Source organism: Metopolophium dirhodum, chromosome 9 (genome assembly GCF_019925205.1).
Source record: "Metopolophium dirhodum isolate CAU chromosome 9, ASM1992520v1, whole genome shotgun sequence".
Taxonomy (NCBI): Eukaryota; Metazoa; Arthropoda; class Insecta; order Hemiptera; family Aphididae; genus Metopolophium; species Metopolophium dirhodum.
The window spans coordinates 13,062,209-13,090,194 of record NC_083568.1 but is presented as its reverse complement, the minus strand read 5'-3'; the positions used below and the strand labels follow the sequence as shown (position 1 = coordinate 13,090,194).

The following is a 27,986-nucleotide window of genomic DNA, read 5'->3' as shown; positions in this document are numbered from 1 at the left end:
CTGAACAAGTGCTTATATCCATCGTTATAATATCATATTTCGTAATCATTAAAATAATATGTAGTAATATGATTAATTACAAAATATTAATTTGCTTTAATCGTCTCAAACAACAGTTATTATGTACATTGTACAATACTCTAGACAGAATATGTAGGCATGCGTACGCATTTAAACTGCGTGTTCGGATCGGAACCCATTTTTATCGGCGCACAAGAGTGAAATATTATGGAGGCTTTCGTTGAATAATAACACAATTTACATAATATATAATACCTATTATAGCTATCTTGTATATAGGACCAAAAGCCAATCAATCATATTATTATACTTAAAACCGCTAAACTATTACCTATATCATCGGTGGGTACGATAAAAAAAATATTCGATAATATTTGTGATACAATTTCCTCAAACGTGTCCAGAAAAGTAGAAAAGTGTCCAATTTGATACCCCTCTCCCCCTATCGAGTACAAGACGCGTCGAGATATGTATAAAAAAAATCATCCGTACAGAATACAAGATATTATATACTATTGGTAAAAAAAAAAAAAATGTCAACGATACGCACGATGAGCAAGTATACTATACGTATAATATAACATGACGGGTACGGCGTATATCTAAGATTACATCCCCGGACTCGTGTGTCGCGTAGTCGTATATAGTTAGTCGTTCGCGCAGTTCTTCCGAAAAGAAGAAAAAAAAATCGTTTTCCGACCGGCTTTTTCCACCACGTCGAACCGAAAACGCTTTCGTCGGGTGGTGCCACTCCGCGCGCACACACTCACAACACACGCTGCACACATGCATTATATTCACCGGCAACGGAGTGATGTGATTGATGATATTATGGTATGTTTCGGATCTATATAATAATACATATTATAACGGCGGCGGCGGCGCAGAGGAAATCTAATTGAATCGCCGCCGCCGACGTCGCTGAGGCGGTGGAAAAGCTGCAGACTTTATAATATTTTCTCGGAGGCTGCCATCATCGCCATCGTTCTTTCAACGTTTCCCCTCGTCGTCCGTGTCCGGACGAACATAGTTCGACGAAAACTGGCGCGAGTTATCCGTCGAGCAGGACAGCCGTAGTCGAATTATCTCATACATTTTATTATTAGGTATATTGTGCACGCGATCGGAGCGATTCTCTCTAAAAATAGACGGCGGCTGACCCACTTTTATATTTGTGTTTATTATTTTCATTCTTCACGGTTATTTTCGACTATATAATAAGATAACATCGCGTAATATTAAAATATTATATTTGTACGACGGAACTTTTATATATATTGTCGAGCAAATACGTCTCGTAACCGGGAAAACTTTTTTGACGGGAAATGCGTTTGAGCGTTTTAATTTATAAATTGTTTGGAAAAGTCCATGTTTGTCTCTATATACGAATGGCCTGCAGGTTGTCGTCCGCTAAGTTATTGACGTAATGAAATGAGAATATTATATTAATTATATTACTGATTATAATTGATATTTTGTAAAAACTTTGTGATATCACAAACGGCCGAGACCCAATTCATATTATTTTAATTAAATTTATTTTTAATCCAGACGGAAGGATTAAAGTTATTATGCATTAAAAAAAACGAATTTATAATAACTGTATGGCGTTATATGTAGGATTTTTTTATTTTTAATACCACATTATACGCGTATAGTGAAATATGGTTTTTATGAAAACTGAAACAGGTGAAAAGTACATTTTACTAAACACACGGAAAAGTCTACATGGGAAATATTAGAGTTAAAGACAGGAAGAGAGGTTGCTGGAAAACATGTTTAAAATAAAAAGTTGTCGTAAACTTACACTCTAAAATTCTTTTGTATAAAAATGTTTTTGCATTCTTAAAAATGCATGGACAGGTTACAGTCACGCTTCGTTTACCACAGCACAAGTCAGTGCCGTATTATATTATCATCACTTGACGCTATAATAGTTCTAAAAAGAAAAACGGTATATTACTATGACCGCTAGATAATATGCTCTAAAAAATATCAAGATATGCAAAAAGAAATAAATAAAAATATAATACTCGTACACTCGCGCGTATACAGTTGTACTTAGTTACTATTAAAAACCGTTGAAAATAATGGTATAACAAATTTTTTATGTTTAACAACTCGTTACTCAAAATAAAAACAATTTTCATTTATCTACTTTATAAGTGATATCTTATAATGATCCTTAATTTTTCAAGCTAAAGTGTAATCTAACTGCTCTAACTGAATTAAATGTTATAAAAACTTATAAATGTCTAGTACAGTAAAAACAATCATTCGTCACGCAATCATTGCCTATAGTTGATTCATTACAAGGATTTTGTTACTATATTGGATTCTGTAAAAGATGATAATAACATACTTGAATTTTTTAGTTGTGCATTTAGATACTGAACATAATTTTTTTTTTTAATTTTTTATGTCATACAAAATATAACTAAAATGTAGACATAGGCTATGGTAAATAGTTTATTTAAGTAATAATATAAATTTATTGATGAAATTCAAAAATATTTTTCTATTATATATAGGTATATAACTATATATTTTTGAGGTATACTGATCAAGGTTTATATCCTCTTTTCATATTTTCAAGTGGTAGTCGTGGTAATAAGCTGTGACATTTTTAATTAAAAAATAGTGTTATATTTCTTTATTACCTATATACTTGATAGGTACTTAGTTATTTAATATTAAACTTGAATTTAAAATACTTTATATGCTTATGGTATATGTATGTACAAATTTGATTTTACATTAGGTTGGTACTTTTTAGTTTTTACCTGCACCTATTACAGCAATAATATCAAAATGTTTATAACATTAAAACTTAATTTTCCCACACTTCCTTCGTAGTTATAATTATTAATTACTAAACAATAGTTAAAAACTTTACCACACAATTTTCGTAATTTAATAGAGAACTTATGTGGTTATGTAGGTACCTATATCATTATTTATGATATTCCAACTAAATCCTTGACATATAGAATATCAAATAATAATACACTAAACATTAATAATTCATACTTAGCCGAGATGTAATTTATAATGCGCAATATAATTCAAAGAAAGTCTCAAGGGAAGGGGGTTGACGGGGGTTGTTTTAAAACACTCCTCCGGGCATTGATTATATATGAGTTGTTGTGTTCTATAAATGTCCGAGCAAGACAATAATTTCGAAAATTGTTCTCAAGAATTTGTAGTTTTAAACTCGATTACATATAAAGTTGTTAACGTGGCATAGGTCCAATTAAATGAACCTTAATTCCCTAGTAATGTGTCCTGTGCATTGTGTTGTCTTTGTGGAATAATGTAAACGCATTGAGATTTATCGTTATTATAGTTATTATTTTGTTAACGTGTTTTCTGCGGTACCCGATTCCAGAATATACACACCCCTTTACTAAAATATGACCGCAATTTTAACCAAAATTACTTGAAACGTTATAATATTATAATATGCATTATTATTAATATTGTGTTACAGTCGTTAATGCAAACCCATGACGTAGCGGCTCACGAGATATTCGGCGAAGAAGCTGTCCGCGTGACGCCGCCGTTGGTTTTGCCGTATTTGAATGGCAATGGCATCGATGACGGCGAGAATGGTCTGGACGACGACATCGAACCTGAGAACGTTACGCGGGTCAGACTAGTGCAGTTTCAAAAAAACACCGACGAGCCAATGGTACGCGATTCGTTTGTAATTTGTACCTATGTGCACAATATCATACTAAACATAATATAATGTGTGACTCGGTGCAATAAAGTCCAATGTCAAAAACGACCATTGTTGAGGGAAATTTAATTCTGAAATAGGCCAATTTGAAAAAAAAATAAACAATTATGGGTTTTACCTACGCGTCAAAGTTTTGGAATTTCTATGACTAAATAAATTGTCCATACTTAATTTAATGAAACATATTTTGTATTTTGCGAAACCAAAAAATATATTTATTTTATTTTCACATTGGCCCTCTTGATGAATAAAGAATATTATTACTGTCTGACATTGGCCAAAGACTAAAATTATAAAATAAATAATATTTTAATGACTAAACTTAACCATCTTAATTTTTTATTAAATCCTAATATTATATCTATAGTAGTATTAGTATTATATTATATAGTATTATTTTAGTATTATATCTAGTAGTATTAAATTACACACAATGTAAGTAACTAATTTTTAGACATTTTATCGATTGATTTCGAAATGGCCAATTATGTCCCAGCCATATATACGTGACCAATGTCAAGATAGGACCGTAATGTACTCACTGATATACTTCTATCGATTGATTTCAAAATGTCCACTGTATGTATTAAGTTGGTCATACTGCATCAGAGACATTGGCAGTCTTGGGTAAAATACTTATGAAAAATAGTATTCCGAATATGTATTCGAATACTTGATAAATATAATATTCCGAATACTTAAAAATATTTTTGAAAACATATGAAACGATTCCAGTTATAATTTTGATATTGTATGATATTAATAGATATTATTGATTCCAAATTTCCAACTCATAAATTATAAATTTTGTATTTTTGTTTTAAATCAAATGCAAGGGAATAACATGCAAATCATACAATTTAATTTTCATACTGTAAAAGTATTCCGAATAGTTTCAAAAGTATTCAGAATACATCACAAAATACTTTTGGAAATAGTATTCTAAAAGTATTCGGAATACTACCCAAGACTGGACATTGGTCAAATAATCTAAAATTTTTCCAAATTTGGCCGATCTTTCACCAATAAGCCACAGATATAAACTATATATAATACATAGATATGTGCATTATCATAACAATAATTCAAAAATATATATTTTTGTATTGGCCCAATAAGTGTTCGATTTATTATGGTGTACAAATACATAATGTTATTTAAAAAATAAAAAATAAATGGAATTTCGTTTTTAGGGTATAACGTTGAAGATGAACGAAGACGGTAAATGTGTGGTAGCGCGCATAATGCACGGTGGTATGATCCATCGTCAAGCCACTCTGCACGTGGGAGACGAAATCCGGGAAATCAACGGTATATCGGTTGCTAACCAGTCTGTGGGAGCGCTTCAGAAGCTTTTGGTAAGTAAAATTCTCTGTATCCTCTTAATATTATATAGGTATAAGTCTCCCGCGCGTCCCTACATTACTTGACATTTTGCTTGCTATGTCTCCCCCCCATAAAAAAAGTTCACACGACGCGATAAAATAGTGTATACCTACCTAAATATATTTTATTGTATCATTATTCACCGAAACCCAAACCGCGTATTGTTTCGCCTGGGTATAATATAGTATAACAGCACGATTTAATGAGACTCCCGTGCACCCATATGGGAAAAAATTAACCGAATTTCTACGTGAACATACCTACGGGGGCGGGGGCGTAATATTTAATTAATTATAAAAGTGTACCTATGGATCGTGAAAAGCTACTCATTGTATTAAGGCCGTTGTTTGTATACTCTGATGGGGGTGACCTTTCATCGTAGTGCAGTGTACTTAAGCAACGCGTATATAAAACGCTGAATAACCTTCCCACCAACAACATTTTATATACGCTACGCAGGTATCAGCTATAAAAGCCTAATTATTTTTTTTATTTTCCAGTAAAGTTTTCATTGAATTAAACGAAACAAAAAAAAACCCACTTCGTACCCGCGAGACCCCATCCCCGCACACCCCGTATCCTTGTGTATTCACCTCACTGATAGTTTAATAATTGTTCTTGCAATATTATTGTGATGTATTGTATTCAAACGTTGTTGTTTCGTTTCGTTTGTTTAGAGAGAAGCGAGAGGATCCGTCACTTTTAAGATAGTGCCATCCTACAGAAGCGCACCACCACCGTGCGAGGTACAAGTAAGCCCAAGTGTACTCTATCCGGTGTTGGCCAAATTAAAAAATCATCCATCCATCGATTAATGTCATCTATATACGGAAGACATTCAATCGATACATTTTTTTAAACTTTTTTATTATACCTTATTATTATTATTATTATTATTATTATCATTATTATTAATTATTATATGTATTACAAAGTAAAAAATTTCTAATATAATTTACAATATATTTATTAATATTTTTTTCTTTTAAAATTTGGCCTACGTCAGAAATAGAACTTTTAATATTAAACGTACTGTGTTCACAGTTTGTGTAGCTTATTAAAATTAACCTTTTTTCCACATATTTTGATATGATTGTGTTTTTTTTTTAACCATTGCTCATTTGTAGTTGTTCAGGATAAAGCCATTACCTGTGATTGTAAGTACCTACGAATTTGATCATCTAATTAGAATTTATGAGAATGTGATATTGTAGTCTAGTATTGCCTATACGTTCTATTAGTTTCGTTGCATTATTTCTCAAACTTCAATGTATTATGTAGTTAGTTTTATTTATTTCAAAATCAACCTATATTTTACGACAGTCTTATTTATACCCAATTTTCTTATATTTGGTCACTTATTTTTTAATATTTATTTATTTTAATTTCCCCGAGCGCAGATTCAATTACTATTTACTACCTACTCTTAATATAGAAATTTACAGGAGCTGAATTAGGTACTTCCTTAACGGTTTTTAATTTAAACTACGCATATTATATGACGTATTCAGTCGTTGAGTAATTGTTGTCATTAATCGAAGAATATATTTTATGTACACAATTTCATATAATCGTGGATTTAGTTTACGATACAGAAATATAATACATTTTTTTATTACTACAAGGCCATCAATCTATTTAAGAATTAATACAAAGCGAATTAAGGTTACTTGTACTCTAAAATAGTTATAAATGTATTGATTATTATTTAAAATATGTCTTTTTCTATCATCTATTATTATAGTTATATATTTATAATAAAGCCAAAATTTTTTTTTTATTTAATTGATAAAACATTATTATTTATTCATTTATCCAATCGCCCTTTCCGTATCGATGTGTGTTCCGTAGATATTCGTCCGTGCTCAGTTCAGCTACGACCCGCTTCAAGACGACTTAATACCATGTGCACAGGCTGGCATAACGTTCAATATCGGTGACATATTGCAGGTATGTAAGTCGTTAGTGTTACGCTGATCGATGGACCGACAAAATTACATTATTTTTATCTGACATTTTTTTCTTTAGATAATCAGTAAAGACGACCACCATTGGTGGCAAGCTCGAAAAGACAATTCAGCCGGTTCAGCTGGCCTAATACCGTCGCCAGAACTCCAAGAGTGGCGTATCACCTGTAAAGCTCTAGAAAATTCCAAACACGAACAAGGTAAATGATTACAATACAAATTGTTATTTATGGATTTCATGGTTTTTCGTGTGACTTGGTTTTTTTTTTGTGCGTTCCTAAAATATGTGTTGCTTGTGTGTTTCTATTTTATAACTTTGCCGTACCTATCAAAAGAATCCAGTTGCTCGTCACACGAAGGGTGTGACGGTACCACCGGTAAGGTTTTTGCTTCTCGTAATTTAATTGATTTTGCTTTTTAGATAATATATCATAATGATGTATTTTAGAACTGATTGTTTCTAGCAATACGTTATATTACTGTTAACGCATAATTATGCTATAGATATTATTATTGGTATATTTATACTTATTTTGTGTGTACCTACATACATACCTACATATATATTATTGATTATTCAACATTAGGAGAAGAGGCCAGAGGGTTGGGTATAATCTGTCAATCTTTTAAAAATTATTTGATTTTTGTTGTAGTTAATTGCTCAATATTCGGTCGTAAGAAAAAATTAAAAGAAAAATATCTCGCTAAACACAATGCGGTATTTGATCATATCGACTTGGCCACCTACGAAGAAGTAGTCAAACTACCATGTAAGTGTATTATTCAAGTGTCATGCTTAGACGATGTAATAACACTTAAGTATTTCTGTATTTCAGCATTCCAACGCAAAACGTTAGTTCTTTTGGGCGCCCACGGAGTCGGCCGAAGGCATATAAAGAACACGATCATTCAAAAACATCCGGACAAATATGCTTATCCAATGGCTCGTAAGTCTACGGGACTGTTCGTTGGGGGGAGGGGGTGCAGGGTGCAAATAACGAGAACAATATTGCTCATATTATAAAATGTTTAAATGCTATATTTTAATCTGACTAATAATTCGTTACGGTTTAGATACGACGAGACCGTTGAAACCGGGCGAAGAAAATGGGGTAGCCTACTATTTCGTTACTTATGACGAAATGATGACCGACATAAATGCACACGAGTACTTGGAATATGGTAAGCCAAACATTTATATCCTTAACTATGTGATATTATAATAATATGATATTATATACTATGCTGTATGCACGTATTAGCTCCCGGACAATGTGTAGAAGTATATTACAATATAGTATGTTTATACGCTTGGTACAGTGTATCCGGAGATTTCGAAAACTTAATCGAGCATTTTAATATTTTTGAATGCTCCAGATACACGACTTGTATAAAATAATATGACCTACATCGTAGCCATAGTAGTGTAAGCGTACACTATACGATTTATCGCAGACGCCTGCGTGAACTATTGTCCCGGAGTTATTTTGTTCATCGATAATATTATGCTTTTCCTACGAGTGGATAACATGAACTGTTAAGTAGGCACCCACGACGATGCCATGTACGGCACGAAGCTGGACACGATAAGGAAGATCCACCACGAGGGAAAAATCGCCATACTGGACGTGGAGCCGCAGGCGCTGAAAATATTGCGGACGGCCGAGTTCGCGCCACTGGTCGTGTTCATCGCTGCTCCACCGCACCGATCGCTTACCGACGTGAGTGCACTTGCAGAGTGAAATTTATACGAGCCATCATTTACAACTCGCAGAGCCGCGTCGAGTCATTTAGGGGCGCCCCCTGGGTAGTAAAATTGTGTGCGTGCGCCCCACCTATCGACTGGACCGTCCGTTGGGCGTGCTGGTAGTGGTTTATACCTGCTGATGATAACGAGAAAAAGTCGTGAAATGGAATTGATTCGAAAAATTCGCCGACATAAATTATTGATAAAAGTGTTCGCCTATAAAATAAGAGAACGACCTCCTTATATTTTTACCAATCTAGCCGACAGCATTTTGCGGTCCTCTCGTCGCTTTAACGCGTGGCTCTGAGAATTTATTATAGTTAAATACATAATATAATTACTATCGACGTTCGATTGAATCGATACGGCGTTCGTATATTGGAATGGGTCAAACTTCAGTTTTCACGAACTTGAATTAATTTTTATTCGAACTTTTCGTACGTTTTGAACCTTTGAACTTTAAATTTAATTTAGTTATCCATTTTAATTTTAAACCGATAAGAGAAATAAAGTAAATACAAATCGTATTCTACGGTATGGGTACTTATATTTTATATAATATAGGTAAATTATATTTACAATATAGTATACCGATATCGAACTTGACTTTTTTCAAACAGTATAAGAAATTTTCGAGTTTCAAAGTATTTGATTTTGAGTATTTAATTTGCAATAAACTTTGATCTGTTCGCATTCCTGGAAGTTTGAGAGTTCGATAAGTTCAAGAACTCATCCCAAATTATATTGTCGCATGATATATAATTTAATATTATAATAATTACATAAATACCTGCGTTTCAGTTCGATGGAAGTTTGGAAAAACTCGCCAACGAATCCGAACTGCTACAGCGGGCGTATGAACATTTGTTCGACATCACTATCGTTAACGAAGACATCGAAGAAACCATTGACGAGTTGGAAAGGGTAATGGAACGAGTGCACACAACACCGCAATGGGTGCCTGTAGCATGGGTATATTAGAATTTAAATGTGAGTATGCATACATCGACCAACCGTTGAATTTCTTTATTAAACCACTTAAGAACCAAATAGTTTGTGCTTTATACGATTTTTTGAAGCGTTCGAGTGGAGTGATGTTGAAAAAAAATATCTCTTACTTAGGTAAAGTCTAAAGTCTTACTTAAAGTCTTCACAGTTTCTGTTTTACTCTATTGGTGAAAGAATATTTCCACAACTTTTAGGCAGCAAACAAATTGGAGAGGGACGGGGTAGCCTTTTTAGCCTCTTTTAGCGTACTCCTTCTAATTGTGTCCTAATAAATAATAAATTTAAATATTCGAGTACCTACTAAATTTTTTTAAATGTCTGCATTCCTCTTCTATATTTTTCCATTTCGAGCACTGCAGCTAATAAGTTTATTAAATTTTAAATACATATTATTGTAACATATTGTAACATTACTGGAAACTCCGCGCTCTTGTTAAAACCGTATAAAGTACTACAGTGGTGATATATATCTGGACATTAAAATACCAGTGGCAAAACAATTTAGTGTGCCCGGCGCAAAAAGTTGGCCCATTTGTATGGCGGTATGTTAAATTATTGTAATACTCCTTCGCCCAAACAGAATATTATAGTGCTCAGACACCAAAACAATTCTATCTCCGCCGCGGCATCGGCCATCGCTTCAGCCAGGATCGGTGGTTCTCCCAGCTATAAGATGAGAAATTATGTGCCGTACAGGTCATACCGATGGCATAAAACGCAAGTGGGATGTTCGTATTTGTATAGGATTGTCATTTAAATGTTTATAAATACCTGTATACCAATTCAAAATATATAATTAATTTAATGGTATGTTTACTTATAAATTTTGATTGTTTAATATATAATTTTGTTAAATAGTTTTTCTAAACTAGACTTATTAAATAATAATAATAATAATAATTTACAAATTAGAAAAGAATACACTCAAAACATTTTTGTATTCATATAACACTTTTATTTAATCCTCACTCCTTATCAGATTTTTTCCTTTACGTAACGATATTATTTTTAATTTATATTTTTTGAATTATTTGAAAAACAACACAATTGCAACTTGTAAAAACAAAAATACAAAATAAATAGGTACCGTGTAGTGATGCCGTCGTATTTCTCGGGCATACCGAGTATTCCAATTATACTTCTGAGTGTTTAATGAGTTTGAATGTGTACATAATATGCTTATAAATCGACGACCCGATGTTGTCATTGTGTGTGCTATAATCGTCACCGACAAAACCGACAAAAAAATATTCGTCCGTGTGCGATATATCTTAAGTATAATATGCCAAAATAGACTGTATGAAATATAGGGGACCAGTGTGGCGGATTCATAAAAAGGCCCGCGATCGGCTATAAAATCTTTTGTCGTTTTGCTATTTATTTTTATGTTAACATTTCTCAATGGTTTGAATAACTTGAATCGGCCAATATTGCGTTGTTTATCGAAGTATTAAATTTATATTTTTATATTTTATATTTATTATGACAACAACACTAATAAGTAATAATAAAACTTTTAGGACGTTTAGAGCGTGGGATGGGCCCCATCGGCCCATCCTATTCATCCTATCTCCCCTCGCCACTTTCCAGCCATTATATAGTTAATTTAAAGCATAGGTTCCCAAAAAGGTTCACGCCTCCCGTATTAAAAACATTTTTATGTGCTTTTTTTTTTTAGTAAAACTGGGCATGGAGTATTAATTTTATCATACTTATATTATACGCAATCTCGTTTGAATTGTTCATAATATTTATATTTTTTTTTCAACCAAAAAACATAAAATAATAAATAATTGATTGACTTTTATCGATATTCTATATTTTTACATAATTATTTGCAATCGAATTAAAAAAAAATAATAATAATGTCATTGGGTTCCTCAGAGCGTGGATACTGGACACATATATTTGAAGCTTGTCCGTTATAATATAGGTACAACCTTTTTTTTTATACACAAAACTGAGTTTGCTTTAATAAATTATATAAATGTATACCTTTAAAAATCATTAACGACAATAAAATGCGAACTTCAAAAAATTATACTTTAACGATTTCGAATTTTTTTTATTATTATTTTTTTTTTTTTGCGGTCGTATGTGATCCCTTACTGTGTTATTGTTCGAACCCAAGTGGCATTATGCCATTGTTACGTCACTGGTAAAGTAATGTTTAATGTTTTATAATACAAACAAATTACAAAATCTTATTCATTACATTTTTTTTTCAGGCTACCAATAATAAACTAACATATGATCTTGAGTGCCACCAACATGAAATCGGTTCAACATTTTGTACATTGAAAAAAATCTGACTCACACTTAACACATAGATCTGCAAATTTCTGTACCTAATTTGGTTTATTAAATTAATTTGTTTTTCTTTTGTAATATTAGCGTTAAGTGGTAACTAATCACAGATCTCATTAATTTATATTAATATTTTTTTTATTAGAAACGAAAGGCGAGTGTTTATTACGTTAATTTATTTTCTCCAAATTGTTAGGTCTATGTTTTGGGTCCAATAATATTATTATGTTAACGCAACTAATACACACGCCTAACACCAACATTCCCCAATAATCATTTGTTATAACTATAGCAATATTTTGACAACTCATTAACATTTATTATTTTAAACCTTACTGTAAGCTACATAAATTAATTTATTTTGGTACCTATTAAGTTGATCCCGAAAAATCAAAATATTATTATTAATATTATACTTGTTGACTTATTTAGTCGCTATTTTGTTGTTATAATTGTATTGCTCGCGAGAGTATTTTCTTTATAATTAAATATGGATTATACATAGTTACTCATTTTGTTAGTGACTCGTTGTAGCTTCTATTGAAGCTTTTTTGACTTAAATAACAATGTACAGGATACCTTGGCTAATTTATTTTCGTATAAATCTTTCCTTTTCCTTTTTCGATTATTTTACAGTTGCTCGAACATTCGTCACTATACATATTATTATACCAAAATAGGTAGATACTGTAGACCATTTACACACGTTACAGACAATGCACTTACGCACCTATACGCACCGTCTCAACTGTTAAGGGACTGCTTCTGAAAAAGTATACAAACCTGCAAGTTTCAATACCTATTCGTGTGAACATGAGTAACATAATCATGCAACTGATGTCATAATATTATGCACATTCGGTTTATACTACTTATGTATTATTTATTATCATTGATCATGAATATTATAGATGTCCAACTGCGGCACAAAATACGCTACGCTACATCTACACATCACCATGACACCAGGATCGCTACATAGCAGATTCGGCGAAGCATATTTTGTACCACAGTTGGGCATCTCTAGTATCCATAATCAATGATATTATGTTACCGGAAATAATAGAGTCCCCGTGATCTATTGTACAAATGTGTCCAACTTTAGATGAAAGCATGGTCATTTTTATTTATAATACATTTATTAGATGTGGCAGGTAGGTAAGTAATGTTGAATAAGTTTAAATTGATTTTATAAATGACCGAAAGTTTCAGAGACCAACACGGTACATTTTATATACATTTATCAAACTCTTGTTGTATTGTTTGATTACGGAAATTAAATAGATAAGACTCATTATATACATTAAATGGCTGAATAAAACACACTATACCTATCATAATAATAATATTGCAAACGAAATAGTAGCATAGTTCTACTATATTTATATATTATTTAATCTACACATTATTAAGCGTTAATGTTTGCTACATTTCATTTAACATATTTTGGAAAATTGTATTTGAATTGTAGTTTTTAAAAACAAAACTCATATAAAAAAAACAACATAGTTTAACTACTTTATTTTTATACGATATGTTAAATAAATATATACAGCTAACAGAGTAATCATTTCTGCGTTGGTAAAAGTTATTCAACATGTCAAAATATATGGAATTTGGAATGTTATTGTTTGTTTTATAAAAGTATTATTATATTACATAATGTAATTGTTAGTACTTAGTACCTATATTTGTTGGTACAACATAATGTTATGCTGATATTCCATACAATAATTAGTAATGACTCATGACGTTCATTCTATGGCATATTATTAAATTAATAATAAAAAAAAAATGTGTTTGCTGGCTCCAGCAGACGAAGTTATGTAAAATTATACTAATTTATAATATAATATAACTGAAGTACGTGATCTTGAGGGTTTGATAAATTCACACTGTGATTCCATCATAAAACTCTAGTACAGCCAATGGCCTTCTCAAAGGTATATCGTAAATTTAACTCCACTTGGAAATTAGTATAACTAACTAATGACTAGAGCTTGGATTTGTATGCATTTGCATATTTTTACTGGCCGATCTTAATGTATGCTAAGTAAGCACAAAATTAATTTTGTGAAAGTGTGATTAAAAATACCAACTTCTATAGAACATTTCAACGTCTTACAGTTTTTAGACCATATTTTACAAATGTCAGATTTTGTATTTTTATGAAAATATGCATTATTTTGTAGCTTAAATGTTATGCACAATTTCAAGTAAGTAAAAAAAAAAATATTTTAATAAACTGTCAATTCACTAGGGGTAAAAATAAGAAATTCAAAGTCCATGCAAACCCAATAAGGCATTATTTTAACCATATTTTTTTTCTACATTCCACAATAATTTTAATATCATTTTTTCAAAAATTATTATTAGATAGTCAGGTTTTAAATAAAGTAAATTAATAAATTAGCATCGCCGAAACTTGTTTTATATTAATTATAATTTTACCGTATTTGTTCATTTTTTTGTGCGTAAACGTATATTTTCAAGAACATTTTTTGTGATTTTTTAATACTTGCAAATAAATTTGATCCTTATAGTAATATGCGACTAACAAATAACTATTGTTATTTATATGACATGACGTGTAAAACTGTAAAAGTTTCGGAAGACTGAAGAGTGATGGGGAATAAAATAAAACAATAAAAGTTTGTATAGAGTTTTTTTATATAATAGCCGTTGTCAGTGGTTATCACTCACTTTATCATGCTGAGATAGATTCAAACAACAAATAGTTCAACCCAGGATTTGCCACTGTAGTCGCCTAGAAATATACTTACAAATAAAAATACTAGAACAGCGGATGAAGACCAACAGTTGCAACTTGCAGTATCTAAATAAATACTGGGTTTTCACTATAGGTTATTACTTATTAATTATTATAATAATAGATACGTGATTCGACATTTCTTAACGCTGACTCACAATTTACGTATGCATAATGGAGGTACCCCAAAGTACCAACCAGATTTACTTTTCAAAAATTATGCTGAAGTAAAATATTGAATCGGTTTTACTGCCCCTAAACGTATTTACAGATGCAAAAGATAAAAAATTAGAATAATAATAACATACATCATTATAAGACCCATAATATCCAATACATTAATCGCCCTTCCTATAATCTAAAAATGATTAAATTTTCATAATTTTGCTCATACATTTATCCGGTTTTTACAAATGCCATATATCAGCTGGTGATAATGAGTACCTACTACGGTTGTGAAGTCACGGTTTCTTCATTTATTTAATATCTACGTAAAAATGATAAGTGATAGCTATAGGGTTCAAATTTCCCAATTTACCAAAATACCATTTTCAAATATTATATTATATGTTTTGAGCTGTTTACAGACATTTCCTATTTTAAATTTTCTATAAATGTCAATAAAACTTTATTTGTTGAGTCAAAAAGTGTGAACATTTTATACAAAGCTTCTGATATATTGTTACAATATCAGTTGAAAAATATTAAAAAAATACATGGGAACAATTTTTTTTATACCTAAGCATTTAAACTTATATGTATGTATTTAAAATCGAAAACAGGGATCCACGTAAGTAGGTTATTATGTAAGCAAAAAATCTAAAAATATACAGTTTTTTATAGTAGTTTTATGTTCAAATTTGGACTAAATTACATATTAAATAACCAAGAATAACCATTTTAGTTATTTTGTTGTAATTTAAAAATATCATTCGTGGGTACTTGAAATTACGCATGACGTGTATTATTATATTTTAAAAAATATTTAATGATACTGAAGTTAAAAATTTGAGCATTATTTCGACTACTAATTGTGTACATACAACAAATAAAACAAAAAATTTAAAAATTTACATTTTTTAATTATTTTTATCATCAACGTCTAGAATCTAGATTGTTAATTACACGAACGGTCTAGTCCAGTTTGGAAGTTCGCTGCAAGATGATTTTTTCCCTTTGAAATCTAAGTTATATAAACATGTTTATTTTCATTTTCTAGATTGCCAAATATTTTGATTTCTTTGTAAAGTCGTTTTCTGAATTTCTGATTTTGTTAGCATAATGCCCTGTTTCATTATTGCCCTGTAACAGCCTAGTTCAAATTTCTTTCGAAACTATCTCTATTTTGACTTTGGTAGTATAAATTAATTTCACTCCAACTATATGTATCCAAAATGCATACACATTGCGCCGTTTTACCAAAACAATATTATAATCGTGTTAATAACAACTATAATCCATTTATAGTAGCTTGGTGTGGCACAGTGCGTACACTCAACTGCGAAAACGCACTAAATGTACGTAACGGCCGGCGTTGCTAGTTCCCGGATGGGTGACCACCCGGGATTTTTAGCAACGAATACTTGAAACACATATTATACATAACGTGTTTTCAACAGTTTCGTCAACGTCATTTAGTTGTTCTGCCAATTCATGTTCAATTGCTATCATAGCTAATCCACTTCATCTATTTTGAACCATGGTTGACCTTAAATATGTTTTAATAAGTTTGAGTTTAGAAAAATTCCGTTCTCCACTGGCGACCGTTACTGGTAGTGTTAAAAGTATACGCAATGCTATACATACATTTGGAGCAAAGTCCCCTGTATTTATCACAAATTTTAATAGTTCAATGGGAGATAAATTTGATTGAACCACTGTCGTCAAAACTGTTAATTCGTCCGCCATTTCAATCCCATTAATATCGGCGGAATCACCATCCGTTAACACGAGTCGTAAATCAGCACAGTGTTTTATAAGTTCATCGCGAGTCATAATTTTGATTTTTTCAATTTCATACAAAAATAAAAATATATCATTATGTTCTTTTAATTGTTCAAATCTTTCAGTAATACAATTAATAGCAACGTCGAGAATAAAATTAAAAAAATTAACTTTCAAATGTAGTTTTGGGTCATTTATCGGTTCATCCACATTCTCATAACTGAAATTTCTTCGAACACGTCGTGCTAGAATTCTACCATGAGAATGTTGAATAACAGGTTCAACATCTATTTCTTTTGCTAGTTCTGTTGCCTCAAGTATAAACTTTTCAAATGCGTCATCGTTATGAGATCTTAAATTTGCAAAGTACATTAATAATCTTTCCAATAATTTTAATGCGACACTTATGTCAAAATGTATTTTTTGCATAAGCTTACTAACTGGGTTAATTTGGTTAAGCAAATCATACCAGAAAACAATAAAAAAAAAGGAATTTAAAATTTTTGATATGCTTACATAGGCATTCTGCTTCATATTTGATCATTGCATCCGAATTATTGTTATCAACTATATCAAATAAAGCATCATATACATCACCTATGTGATGTCGAAAAGGCTTAAGGGCGTCAATTCTATTCTCCCATCTATTGTTTCACTCAATGGCTTCAATGTGAGATTTGTAATATATTTTAAGATAACTTGCCAACGAGTAGTAGAAGCTGAAAAAAATACATACACTTTCTGAATCGTGTCAAAAAATGATATTGCATCTCTTGATGGATTTGACTGCATTGTTTATTACAAGGTTTAATGAATGAGCACTCCAGGGAATAAAAAAAGCTCGAAGGTTAATGTTTCTAATTCGACGCTGTACTCCAGAGGTTTACCTTTCATGTTAGCCCCGTTATCGTATTCTTGACCTCGCAAATTTTGAATAGGTATATCTAAATCACGTAACCGCTGAATAAGAATATCACTTAAGCTCATCCCTGTACTACTTTCAACTGGTATAAACCCCAGAAAATGTTCATGAATTTTAACATTTGATTCTTTATTTTTCAAATCGATTAACACAAAACGAAATATTAAGGTCATTTGTTCAGTGTGGCTAACATCAGGAGTGCAGTCCAAAATTATGCTGTAATATTTGGCTTCTTTTATCATTTTTAGAATCTTTGATTTCATACAATTTGATATTAAATATATAATTTTATTTTGTATATTTTTCCCCAGATAATGAGCGTTATTTTGATTATTTAAAGTTCGTCTTATATTATGGTCTGTTAGCCCATATTACTAAGTATATTTTTGATATTATTGTTCTTAAAGTAATTTATTTTACTATCCAGTGCGACGGTAGTGGCGCGAAGCTAAGTAAAAAAAAAATAGCGGATTAGCCACTAACGTATAATAATAGGACACCGAGTTTTAACATTGAAAAATCTTCCTAATTTATTTCAATTCTTTGTCAAGCTCTACAGCCTACAGGGCAAACGGCTGAACATATTATAAAGTAGTATGAGGTATCAATCGATCAGAAATATTGTGCAGGTGGGAATAGGGGAATTCGCTAGCAGATTGGTTAGATAATTTGTATGTTATAAGCAAAAATGTCCAAGTACTTTTAAGACCGATTTTGCGTACGGAACAGTGGGGATTGATAAGCGGTGGGTCGGAGAACGAAAATATCGTAAATATCCCCCGACCCGCCGTTTATCCATTCCCACTACTCTCATCGCGGCGGCAGCGACGGTGTACTACGACGACGCACGGACGATATTATTACTCTATGGTGACAACTGACAATATTGCAAAAACAAACCTTTTCGTGACTTGCACTCGATTGTTCGCGACGCGCTTATACTTTTATTATTATTTCCTTCTATATTACTATTAGGAAGCCAGCGGTTATTAAAGATTATTATTATTATTATTATTATTATTATTATTATTATTATTATTATTATTATTATTATAGAATACCAGATAATTAACACATCAACATTAAAAATAGTTGATATCACACCAAAAACACTTCGTTATAACTCCGTGTAAAAAAAAAAGCTAAGTTAAAAAAAACAAATTTAGTAATGATTAAATCTTTAAAAGACGTGATATAATATGGAAATTAAGTAAAATGCCATTTCATAATATTACAAATACCTATGATGACAAATAAGATCAATTATAATGTTAAATACTTAGTTAACATATTGTTGATACATTATTAATTACTGTAAATACTGTAGTGGTTACTTAATTGTATTTATTTAAGTATACTTCTACGTCCTGCCAAATAGTTAAACATAATATGTTGACTATAAGTATTTAACATTACAATTTATCTTACTTGTCATCATAGGTATATTTTGTAATATTATAAAATGGCATTTTACTTAATTTTCATATTATATCACGTTTTTTAAAGATTTAATCATTACTAAATTTTTTTTTTTAACTTAATTTTTTTTTTACACGGAGTTATAACGAAGTGTTTTTGGTGTGATTAGTATTACAGTAAGTTGAATTACATTTTGCCGAAAAAATTAGATTTAAAAACATCATTGTGTGTATAAAATATAATAATATACCTACCAACTCAAGGCCGGCTCGAGGCACGTGCAAACGGTGCATTAGCACCGGGCGGAAATTTTAAGTGGATAATTAGGGGCGGCAAAAATATTATGGATTTATTGATTTTTAGTTATTTAAATAGGTATTAAATATTAATAAATATAATACAAATTACTGCATGGCGATCACCGCTCGTATAATCACTATCACAACGATATTTTTAATCTCGCATGTTTATCTCGAACGAGCAATGGGCATACGGCGATACGGTGGAATTGCCAGAATTATTTTCGTCATTTTCATTATCTATATTATGAAAAATAGTTGTATGTTATACTACTATGTTATAGTATGGTGTTATATTATGTTTAGTTTTGTATAAGTATTGTAACCTATCGTTTCGCCAGATTTTGTATGTTCATATGTTTATTGTCGATACAAACATTACGTTGCTTACGTTAACTTAAGGTATGTACATATTATGATTAATAATATTTATATATTATATGTACATTTTTCATGCATGAAATAAACATACATATTAGATTTTTCTTTTGTATTAAAAATGTGTGAGTGTGAGTGTGATACTTTAATACTTAAACCCGCAATGACTCCTCGTTGGGCATAGAAAGGGTGCCTGCAATTTGATATTCTTATACGTACACACTAATAATATTTCCTATATGGCTATATCGAACCTCTTAAAAACAGCTCATTTGTAATTCGCATAACATTTTGTTAAAATATATTGTTCTTCTTTTCTTCGTACATATTTGTGTTCCAATTCGTATTTATTGTACCTTTTTATTAATTTTCTAGTACAATCGAGGGGAACATTTCGGGGATCATCAGATAAACTCTATGAACAAAATAATGGACATTTTTTAAAAATTATTGAATTATTGGCAAAATATGACTCGATTATGTCTGAACATATTATCTTCCCTCAGAAACGTTTTTCAAATACAATAAATACCAAAAACATACAATTATAATAAATCATCATGGAATTCAAATTTAACACATCCATTACATCGACCTATTGTCTTATTCAACACATATTGTACAGCAAAGCGACTTGCCCACCTTATTTTTATCTGTTATTAAGTACAAGTACAATATTAAAAGTGTGTGTGTTACCAGTACGCGCGCTCTAAACTTCTTTTGAACGGTACACGTGAGTGAGTCAGTTAAAAAGAAAGAAAGGCATGGATAGAATGGGGTAATGAGGATAATCAAGAAAGAAAAAAACAATGTAAATTATATTTTTTATATTTTTTTTATTCTAATGATTGATTATCATTTTGCTCAATCGGTATAGTAGTTATGATTGGCATATGATAACTAAAATAGGAAATGTACATTTGCGACTGAACATTATCGATATATCGCGTAAAAATTGCATCGATTGTTGTGCCTGTTTTGGTAGGTAGTCGATATTGTAGGATTATTATTCAATTGCAAACTGAATTTGTCTCGCAATAAAGTTACGAGAGGTGCTGAATCAGAAGATGCAAAATTAACATTGAAATCCTCACTCATGACCATTGCACATGTATCTTCGTCACCACCATAAAGAGCTGCACCTTCATGGCTATACACTAAAAATGCTTTATGAATAAATTTAATGATATCAGCCATTTTCTGATTTGGGGAGATTTAGATTGCAACCATTATTATAATATTTTTATTTGATAACAAGCATTCAGCTTTCGGCAGAACTTTTTGACATTGGAGCTCTTAAAAGATACCAGGCAGCTTTTTGACTTGACATTTCAACACTATTAAGCATTTTTATACCAAGGTTTCGTGTAATTTCGACAATGTCAAATTCTGTATGTTCATCTATTGTTTGTATAATTTATCTTTGGAGGTTACTATGACACCTCGGTTGCTTTTATTGACATATTCAGATACATAATTAGCGCAAGAGTATATGTCGGCATTATAATTATTTCGTATGCTTCGTCTAATCCCCTGAGAGAATGTGAATACTTCGCTTGCACGAGTGCGTATCACTCTCTAAATCGTATTCATACTCTTATTTTTATTTTATCTGAATGACCTTTTTCATGTCAGATTAAAACTAGAATTTTAATTTTGTTTTAAATAGTGCTAAAATTATGCGTTTAAAAAATAACGTATTGTTTGAGTTATTCAAATGCATAAATATTTTAACTTCTATGATTATAATTTTTGAAATCATGCTTTGATCATATACCTACAAAATGTAAGTCTTAAAAAAAATTTACAAAATACGACTATTTTACAAAGCGTGAGAGGTTTTTCTGTAAAAGAAAACATATTATTGCAAAATAAATACATTCATTGCTCCGTTCAGAATCAAAAATTGGAACTTTACATTTTCATTGGTATTTTTAAATCAGTATACTAAAAACTTATGAGGGACCTTGAATTACATTTACATGGACTAACTTACATAAGATGTTTAACTTCAAAAAACATATAATAACAAGAATAATAATATACATCATTATAAAACCCATGATGTCCAATATATGCATCGTTCTTTCTATAATCTGAAAATTATTACATTTTTATATTTTTTCAAACATTTATCCATGTATATTGTTTTTGTATAAAACATTGTTGAATGTAAAACGTATAATATCTATAGATACTATAAAGAATAATATAAAATAGTTTATATGGTTACCTATATTTATTACAAAATTATTAATTTAAAGCAAGTTACCAATATGACATAGGTTTCTGTATGACACAGCATTAGTACCTAATCAATACGTTTACATAAAATTGTATATGAAGAAGAAAATACATTTAAAAATAGTAATAATAATAGCAATAGTAATGATACATAATAAAGGGAAAAAAGAAAAATGCATTACAATATAATTGTGCAGATAGAAAATGCATACAGTTGATTATATTATATATAGTGTATTTTAGGACTTAAAGGTATATTTCCTTAGAACATAAATGATTATTATTAGGTTCAAAAAGAGAAAAAAAAGTTTTTCTTCTCCCCCATCATACCTAAGTGTATTTTTTTTTTGCGAATCATGTACTAAAAATTCCATACCAATATTTATGATATAATATCATTAAAATTAAAAATATTATTGGGCCTGTAAAATAATGAATTTATGTTAGCCGAAATGTTTTAACACATCCTTTTGGAGAGTTAACAAAAACATAAAAATATAATTAGAATCAAATTAATACACCTATTTTATTAGACTATTTAATTTATATTTACCATAAAATAATTAGATAAAATACATTAGTGTATTATTGAAGAATTCTCTTTAAATAAATGTTATCTTCATCAATTTTAGTTGCACAGAAGGCAGTAACCGGTTTTTCTTCTGCAAAATAAATAGGTGTTTTTGATTTGTTAATAATGTTTATTAGATTGCTTTACCACTGTTTCGTAGAACTCGATTGTATACGCGCGAATATGAAGAGCAATTTATACCACGAACCAGGCAACAACATTTCATTCGATTCAAAGCAATTGTAATTTTTTTTTACAATGAAAATAATGGTGTTTTCTATTATTATAATCTAAAAAAAATTTTTAAATTTCCTTATTTTAATAAATCTTACCTACCAATTCTTTTTACCGAGAGAGAAAAATGTTATCACAAAGAATTCAAAACCCCAAAATATATAAAAAAGATATGATATGCCCAAAACCAACGTATGACAATACGGACTCACCAATGCCACTTGCACAGCCCAAATAAGTCATCACTGTAGTCTTGAGACTTTTTAGATCTGGAAAATCTATGAGGTTATTCTCACATCTTACCTAATGCATGATTTTGTTACGTAGGAATATTGACCACTGATGCAGTGATATTCATAAACGAATCCCAACTCAGTATTTACTGGACCACTGCCAATCAATCTCTAAATTGAGCCGGGGCAAATACTTGCACCATTTTTTTTTAAATTTAATTATGATGTATTAATTATAAATAACATATTTTGTGACAGAATTCACACATCTTATTCTTATTCTACGATCACTGTCTCTTGCTGAGTTTGACATTCATTTTTATATACACAATATATTAGGTACCTATTATAGTTACTATTACAACGTATGTATAACAATTTTAATTTTTAATTTATACTAATTAAATATACCTTTTAAATATTCTCTGATACCAGTAATGAATCCTGTAAAAATAAACTACATTGTGACAATTTCTAATTGTTTTTGGAATATCTACATTTTACATCGTATATGCCAGTAACTCTTTAGGTTAATCAATATTCAATAAGTATATTTAAGAAATTAGTCACCAAACATTTTTATTGAATTTCCAAATGTTTTCGAAATTTTATAGGGCTTAAATATTACTTATGTCACTATACATAAACTTTTTTTATAATCACGTATAAATACAATATTTAATTTATTTGAATCAATATAAATCTATACTAGGTATTATATAAAGAGGAGTTGTTAGTTAACCTAACCTAACCGTTGTTGAGGGTAATCTCTGGAACTACTTAACCTATTTCGAAAATTCTTTCACAAATAGAAAGCCACATTCTTTTTGAGTGTCATAGGCTAATTTAAAAATGGAATTGATCACCCCCGGTAGGTGCTCAAACAGAAATTTTGAGTTTTACGATAGAAATTTTTTGTTTATTTATGGTTGCTATGGGTTGTAGGAGTTGAGAATAATATTTAATAATTATTATTTTTTTTTTAATTTGAATATTAATGGACCGTCTCAATCTCATTCGTTTTGATCAGTCAAAGTTACGATCAGACGAGTACATCCATTTGGGTGACGCCATCGCTACTGAAGGAACGCGGCCAACATTGGTCGTTTGACCATTCTCTCAGCTACTCATGTTGGAAGCCCACACATGATGCATTCATCGCAAATTGCAACAGAAGCAAGACTATGATCGATATGAGCTGGCTGAAAGAGTCGAATAAATGTGCCGAAAGAAAGAGCCAAACACCATCTTCCTCTTTTGTTTAACATAATCACAAATCAGTGGAAAACTATACCAATAATTAAACCACTAAATAGTTATGGTGAAACTCATTTACTCGAAAATGGTCACATATTTGATCTTGGTGGTATTAAGAGTAATTCTCAATATTTTCTTAAATCCAGTCATATTTTTAACTCAAACCATCATCGAGTAAATACGTTTCACCATAACTATTTAGTGGTATAATTATTGGTATAGTTTTCCATTGATTTATGATTATGTTAAACAAAACAGGAAGATAGTGTTTGACTCTTTAGCTCATAATTAAAACATAATGCAAGAAGTAAAATTTGATGCTTCTAACTCAGTACCAAGGACTGTACGAACAGAATAAGCTTCATCTAAATATTTTCTATCTACCAACATAATACATTTTGAAAAAATAAGAAAATCAAATATAAAAATATTATATAGTTACAATTGTTATTTAACTTCAAAAGTGGTTTTTTATCAACAGTACACTCAAAATATTCATGGGAAATAATTAGTAACTGAAAGTATTCCATTAAGTCTGGTAAATGTGTATTCCGATTTTTTCTATCATACTTGATCCATTTCAATAGAGATTTATACACCTATTAATAATTAGAACATTCTTTAGTTTCGGTCAAGCAGTTTCAAAGGAGTTTTAAACAATCACTGTGGGACGAAATTTATATATATTAGATAAACATAATATATACTTGATATGCTGTCGCACAATGTCCTCGATTCGATGTTATAATTATATATTATATTAATTATATAATTAATTCAACCTACTGAATTATTAATAGCAAAATAAATTACTTTAATTTAAATTTAATAATGAAAATATTAAATATACTTATGCCAGCCTGCATTAAGCAGAGTGGTACTATTTTACTCGCTTTTTCTTTGTATTTCATATTTTCGATCTGCATCCAAGTGGCATAACAACATATATTTATAAAATATATTTTACCATGTTATCCTGCATGGCGCTGTCTGTGACAAATACAATTCCTGTACATTTACCCCTAAACTCTATTACCTACAAGTAAACTGCATATTATTCAACACAGTTTTTTTTGTTGTTTTGCCCAAGTATAAAAAGCAAATTCAAAAATGATATCCAATAATAACAACTATTATATTTTTTGTAACCAATGGCAATTATATAATTATTGTAAAAATAAAAAATTAGTTATTCTATAATTAGTTTATTAAATTCCACATGTATGTGTTGATGATATGATATGAGCTGGCTGAAAGAGTCGAATAAATGTGCCGAAAGAAAGAGCCAAAAACCATCTTCCTCTTTTGTTTAACATAATCTCAAATCAGTGGGTAATTATACCAATAAATATACGTATACCACTAAATATTTATGGTGAAACTCATTTAATCGATAATGGTCGCATATTTGATCTTGGTGGTATTAAGAGTAATTCTCAATATTTTCTTAAATCCAGTCATATTTTAGACTCAAACCATCATCGAGTAAATAAGTTTCACCATAACTATTTAGTGGCATAACTATTGGTATAGTTTTCCCCTGATTTGTGGTTATGTTAAACAAAACAAGAAGATGGTGTTTGGCTCTTTCTTTTGACACACAATTTTCGTGATTTTTCCGTATTTTGTCAATATTTGAACTTTAAATGCTTATAAATAAAAACTGTGACTAAGGATTTTTAATTTTTTTCGTCTGCCTTTGAATCAATAACCTTGGCGCCTTCTCTTAAATTTTTAAGCTTTTTTACCCAACAAATAAAATTTTATTGATATTTATAGAAAAAAAAAACTAAAAAAAATGAAAACTGAAAATGTCCGTAAACAGCTCAAATTAAATCAAAATATTTGGAAAATGTTATGGTGTATAGAAAACGCTAATATAAATATTCAGTCAAAAATTGCATGTACCTACGGTCATTCGTTTTAGAGTTGCACCAAAAACCAAAATCAATTTTCTTAAAAACAGATTTTGCGTAAAAATTCCCGTTTTTCCTTAATTTTTCTTTTGTTTTTCACGTTACATTTGAAAACTACTGGAAAATTTTTACTTTTGAACCCCCAATGTACCAACTAGATTCACTTTCCTATCAGAAAAGTTACTGTTGAAGAAAATCCAAGCACTTTTACTGTCCTAAAAGGTGATGACAGACACAAAAAAATTTGTAATTCTGTAATTAATTTATTATATTCCACATGTATGTGTTGAAAAGAGAAAAGTAGATAATACAACCATAGCTACATTTTATAACATACTTTTTACCTTTCAACACATACATGTGGGATCTAGCACATTTCGGCACAGCTGTTTCGGCACAGCTGTTTCGGCACAGCTGTTTCGGCACGGCTATTTCGGCGCGAAGACAAATCGGCGCTGGGCATTTCGGCGCGAGGAAATTTCGGCGCCGCAGGTATTAATATACAATTTAAAAAATACAAAATAAATAATATTACCTATATCATTATTCCAATATTACAATTTTAAAAATACAAAATAATTAATATTACCTATATCATTATTTCAATATTACAATTTTAAAAAATACAAATAAATATAATGTTGATAATATAATGTTAGATAAAATGAATTTAAAAAAAAAATGAATTAATATAAATAAAATGTTAATAATATACAATTGAAATTTATTTTAAAGAAATATTATGTGCGATTCCTTTTAAATACCCAATGCAATTTCTTGTATTATATTCGCTTACTATTTTATATAATCGGCGATTTATGTCAGTGTATTTTTTTAATTTTTTAGGGGGACTCCCTCCAGCAGTTAGTTGAGCTATAAAAACATCGTGGCCAGTTTGAACCCTTCTCAAGCAATTTATAAATGTTCAAATTGTTGGGCCACACACTCCCATTTCAATATTTAATCTCCTATTTGCTGCCTCAGCATGATTATTTGTCCTATTTTCAGAATTTAAGAGTCTATCATATAGATTCCAAATTTCTGGAGGGAAACACGCATTTCTTCTTCCCCAACCATTACGGTTAGTTCAACCTATATAATTATCTTCGATCCATTCTAATAAGTCATTTAATTCTTCATCAAGATGTTGAGCCAGTGAATCAACTGCAAAATCAAGGTCTTCTAATCTTACAAAAGCTAATGAAATTATCATTTTAACTGATATAGAAAAATCAGCGTAATTATTGTATCGAGTTGTGAGATTTAATACACCAACTTGTTTTATAAAAATTTTCCGACAAATGAAATAAACACCCATATATTTTAACATCAGAAAATGCTTTTTTTTATTGATTTTAAAACATTTAATACTAGGTATAGTTAGGTTAGCCGCGCCGAAATGCCCAGCGCCGATTTGTCTTCGCGCAGAAATAGCCGTGCCGAAAATATGTCCGATTCCCTACATGTGGAATATAATAAATTAATATTATGTACCTATCTTGTTCAAAATCAGTCGAAAACTATAGATTTTCAATAAGATTTGCGTTTTAGATAATTTAATATAGAAAATAAAATGAATATGCAAATATAGTATTATATTCTGCTGTTTTTTTTTATATTA

General features: G+C 30.3%; 1 protein-coding gene, 1 long non-coding RNA gene and 1 pseudogene across 14 annotated transcripts in view; 1 reads left to right on the top strand and 2 right to left on the bottom strand.

Annotated features, from left to right (window-relative positions):
* Positions 1–12,756, top strand: part of LOC132951809 (peripheral plasma membrane protein CASK) — an 88,572-nt gene extending 75,816 nt beyond the window's left edge. For 2 of the 13 annotated variants that reach the window (XM_061023793.1, XM_061023785.1), the window contains 13 exons: positions 3,512–3,712; positions 4,957–5,121; positions 5,827–5,901; positions 6,277–6,306; positions 7,001–7,099; positions 7,178–7,316; positions 7,452–7,493; positions 7,770–7,886; positions 7,953–8,063; positions 8,191–8,298; positions 8,659–8,837; positions 9,665–9,853; positions 12,100–12,756. In XM_061023793.1, the coding sequence (XP_060879776.1) occupies positions 3,512–3,712; positions 4,957–5,121; positions 5,827–5,901; positions 6,277–6,306; positions 7,001–7,099; positions 7,178–7,316; positions 7,452–7,493; positions 7,770–7,886; positions 7,953–8,063; positions 8,191–8,298; positions 8,659–8,837; positions 9,665–9,844 (1,446 nt within the window). In that variant the 3' untranslated portion in view covers positions 9,845–9,853; positions 12,100–12,756. Of the gene's footprint in view, positions 1–3,511; positions 3,713–4,956; positions 5,122–5,826; positions 5,902–6,276; positions 6,307–7,000; positions 7,100–7,177; positions 7,317–7,451; positions 7,494–7,769; positions 7,887–7,952; positions 8,064–8,190; positions 8,299–8,658; positions 8,838–9,664; positions 9,854–10,451; positions 10,812–12,099 lie in introns of those variants that run through there. The other 11 variants (XM_061023788.1, XM_061023787.1, XM_061023795.1 and 8 more) reach the window with 11 other exon arrangements.
* Positions 12,757–22,208: 9,452 nt separating this feature from the next.
* Positions 22,209–24,081, bottom strand: LOC132953004 (uncharacterized). The gene is made up of 3 exons (XR_009665546.1): positions 23,604–24,081; positions 23,172–23,228; positions 22,209–22,816 (listed from the first exon to the last, which is right to left on the bottom strand). It is a non-coding gene; the product is annotated as an uncharacterized LOC132953004 (long non-coding RNA).
* A 3,008-nt stretch (positions 24,082–27,089) lies between these two features.
* LOC132952470 (uncharacterized) lies at positions 27,090–27,681 on the bottom strand (annotated as a pseudogene).
* Positions 27,682–27,986: the final 305 nt, after the last annotated feature.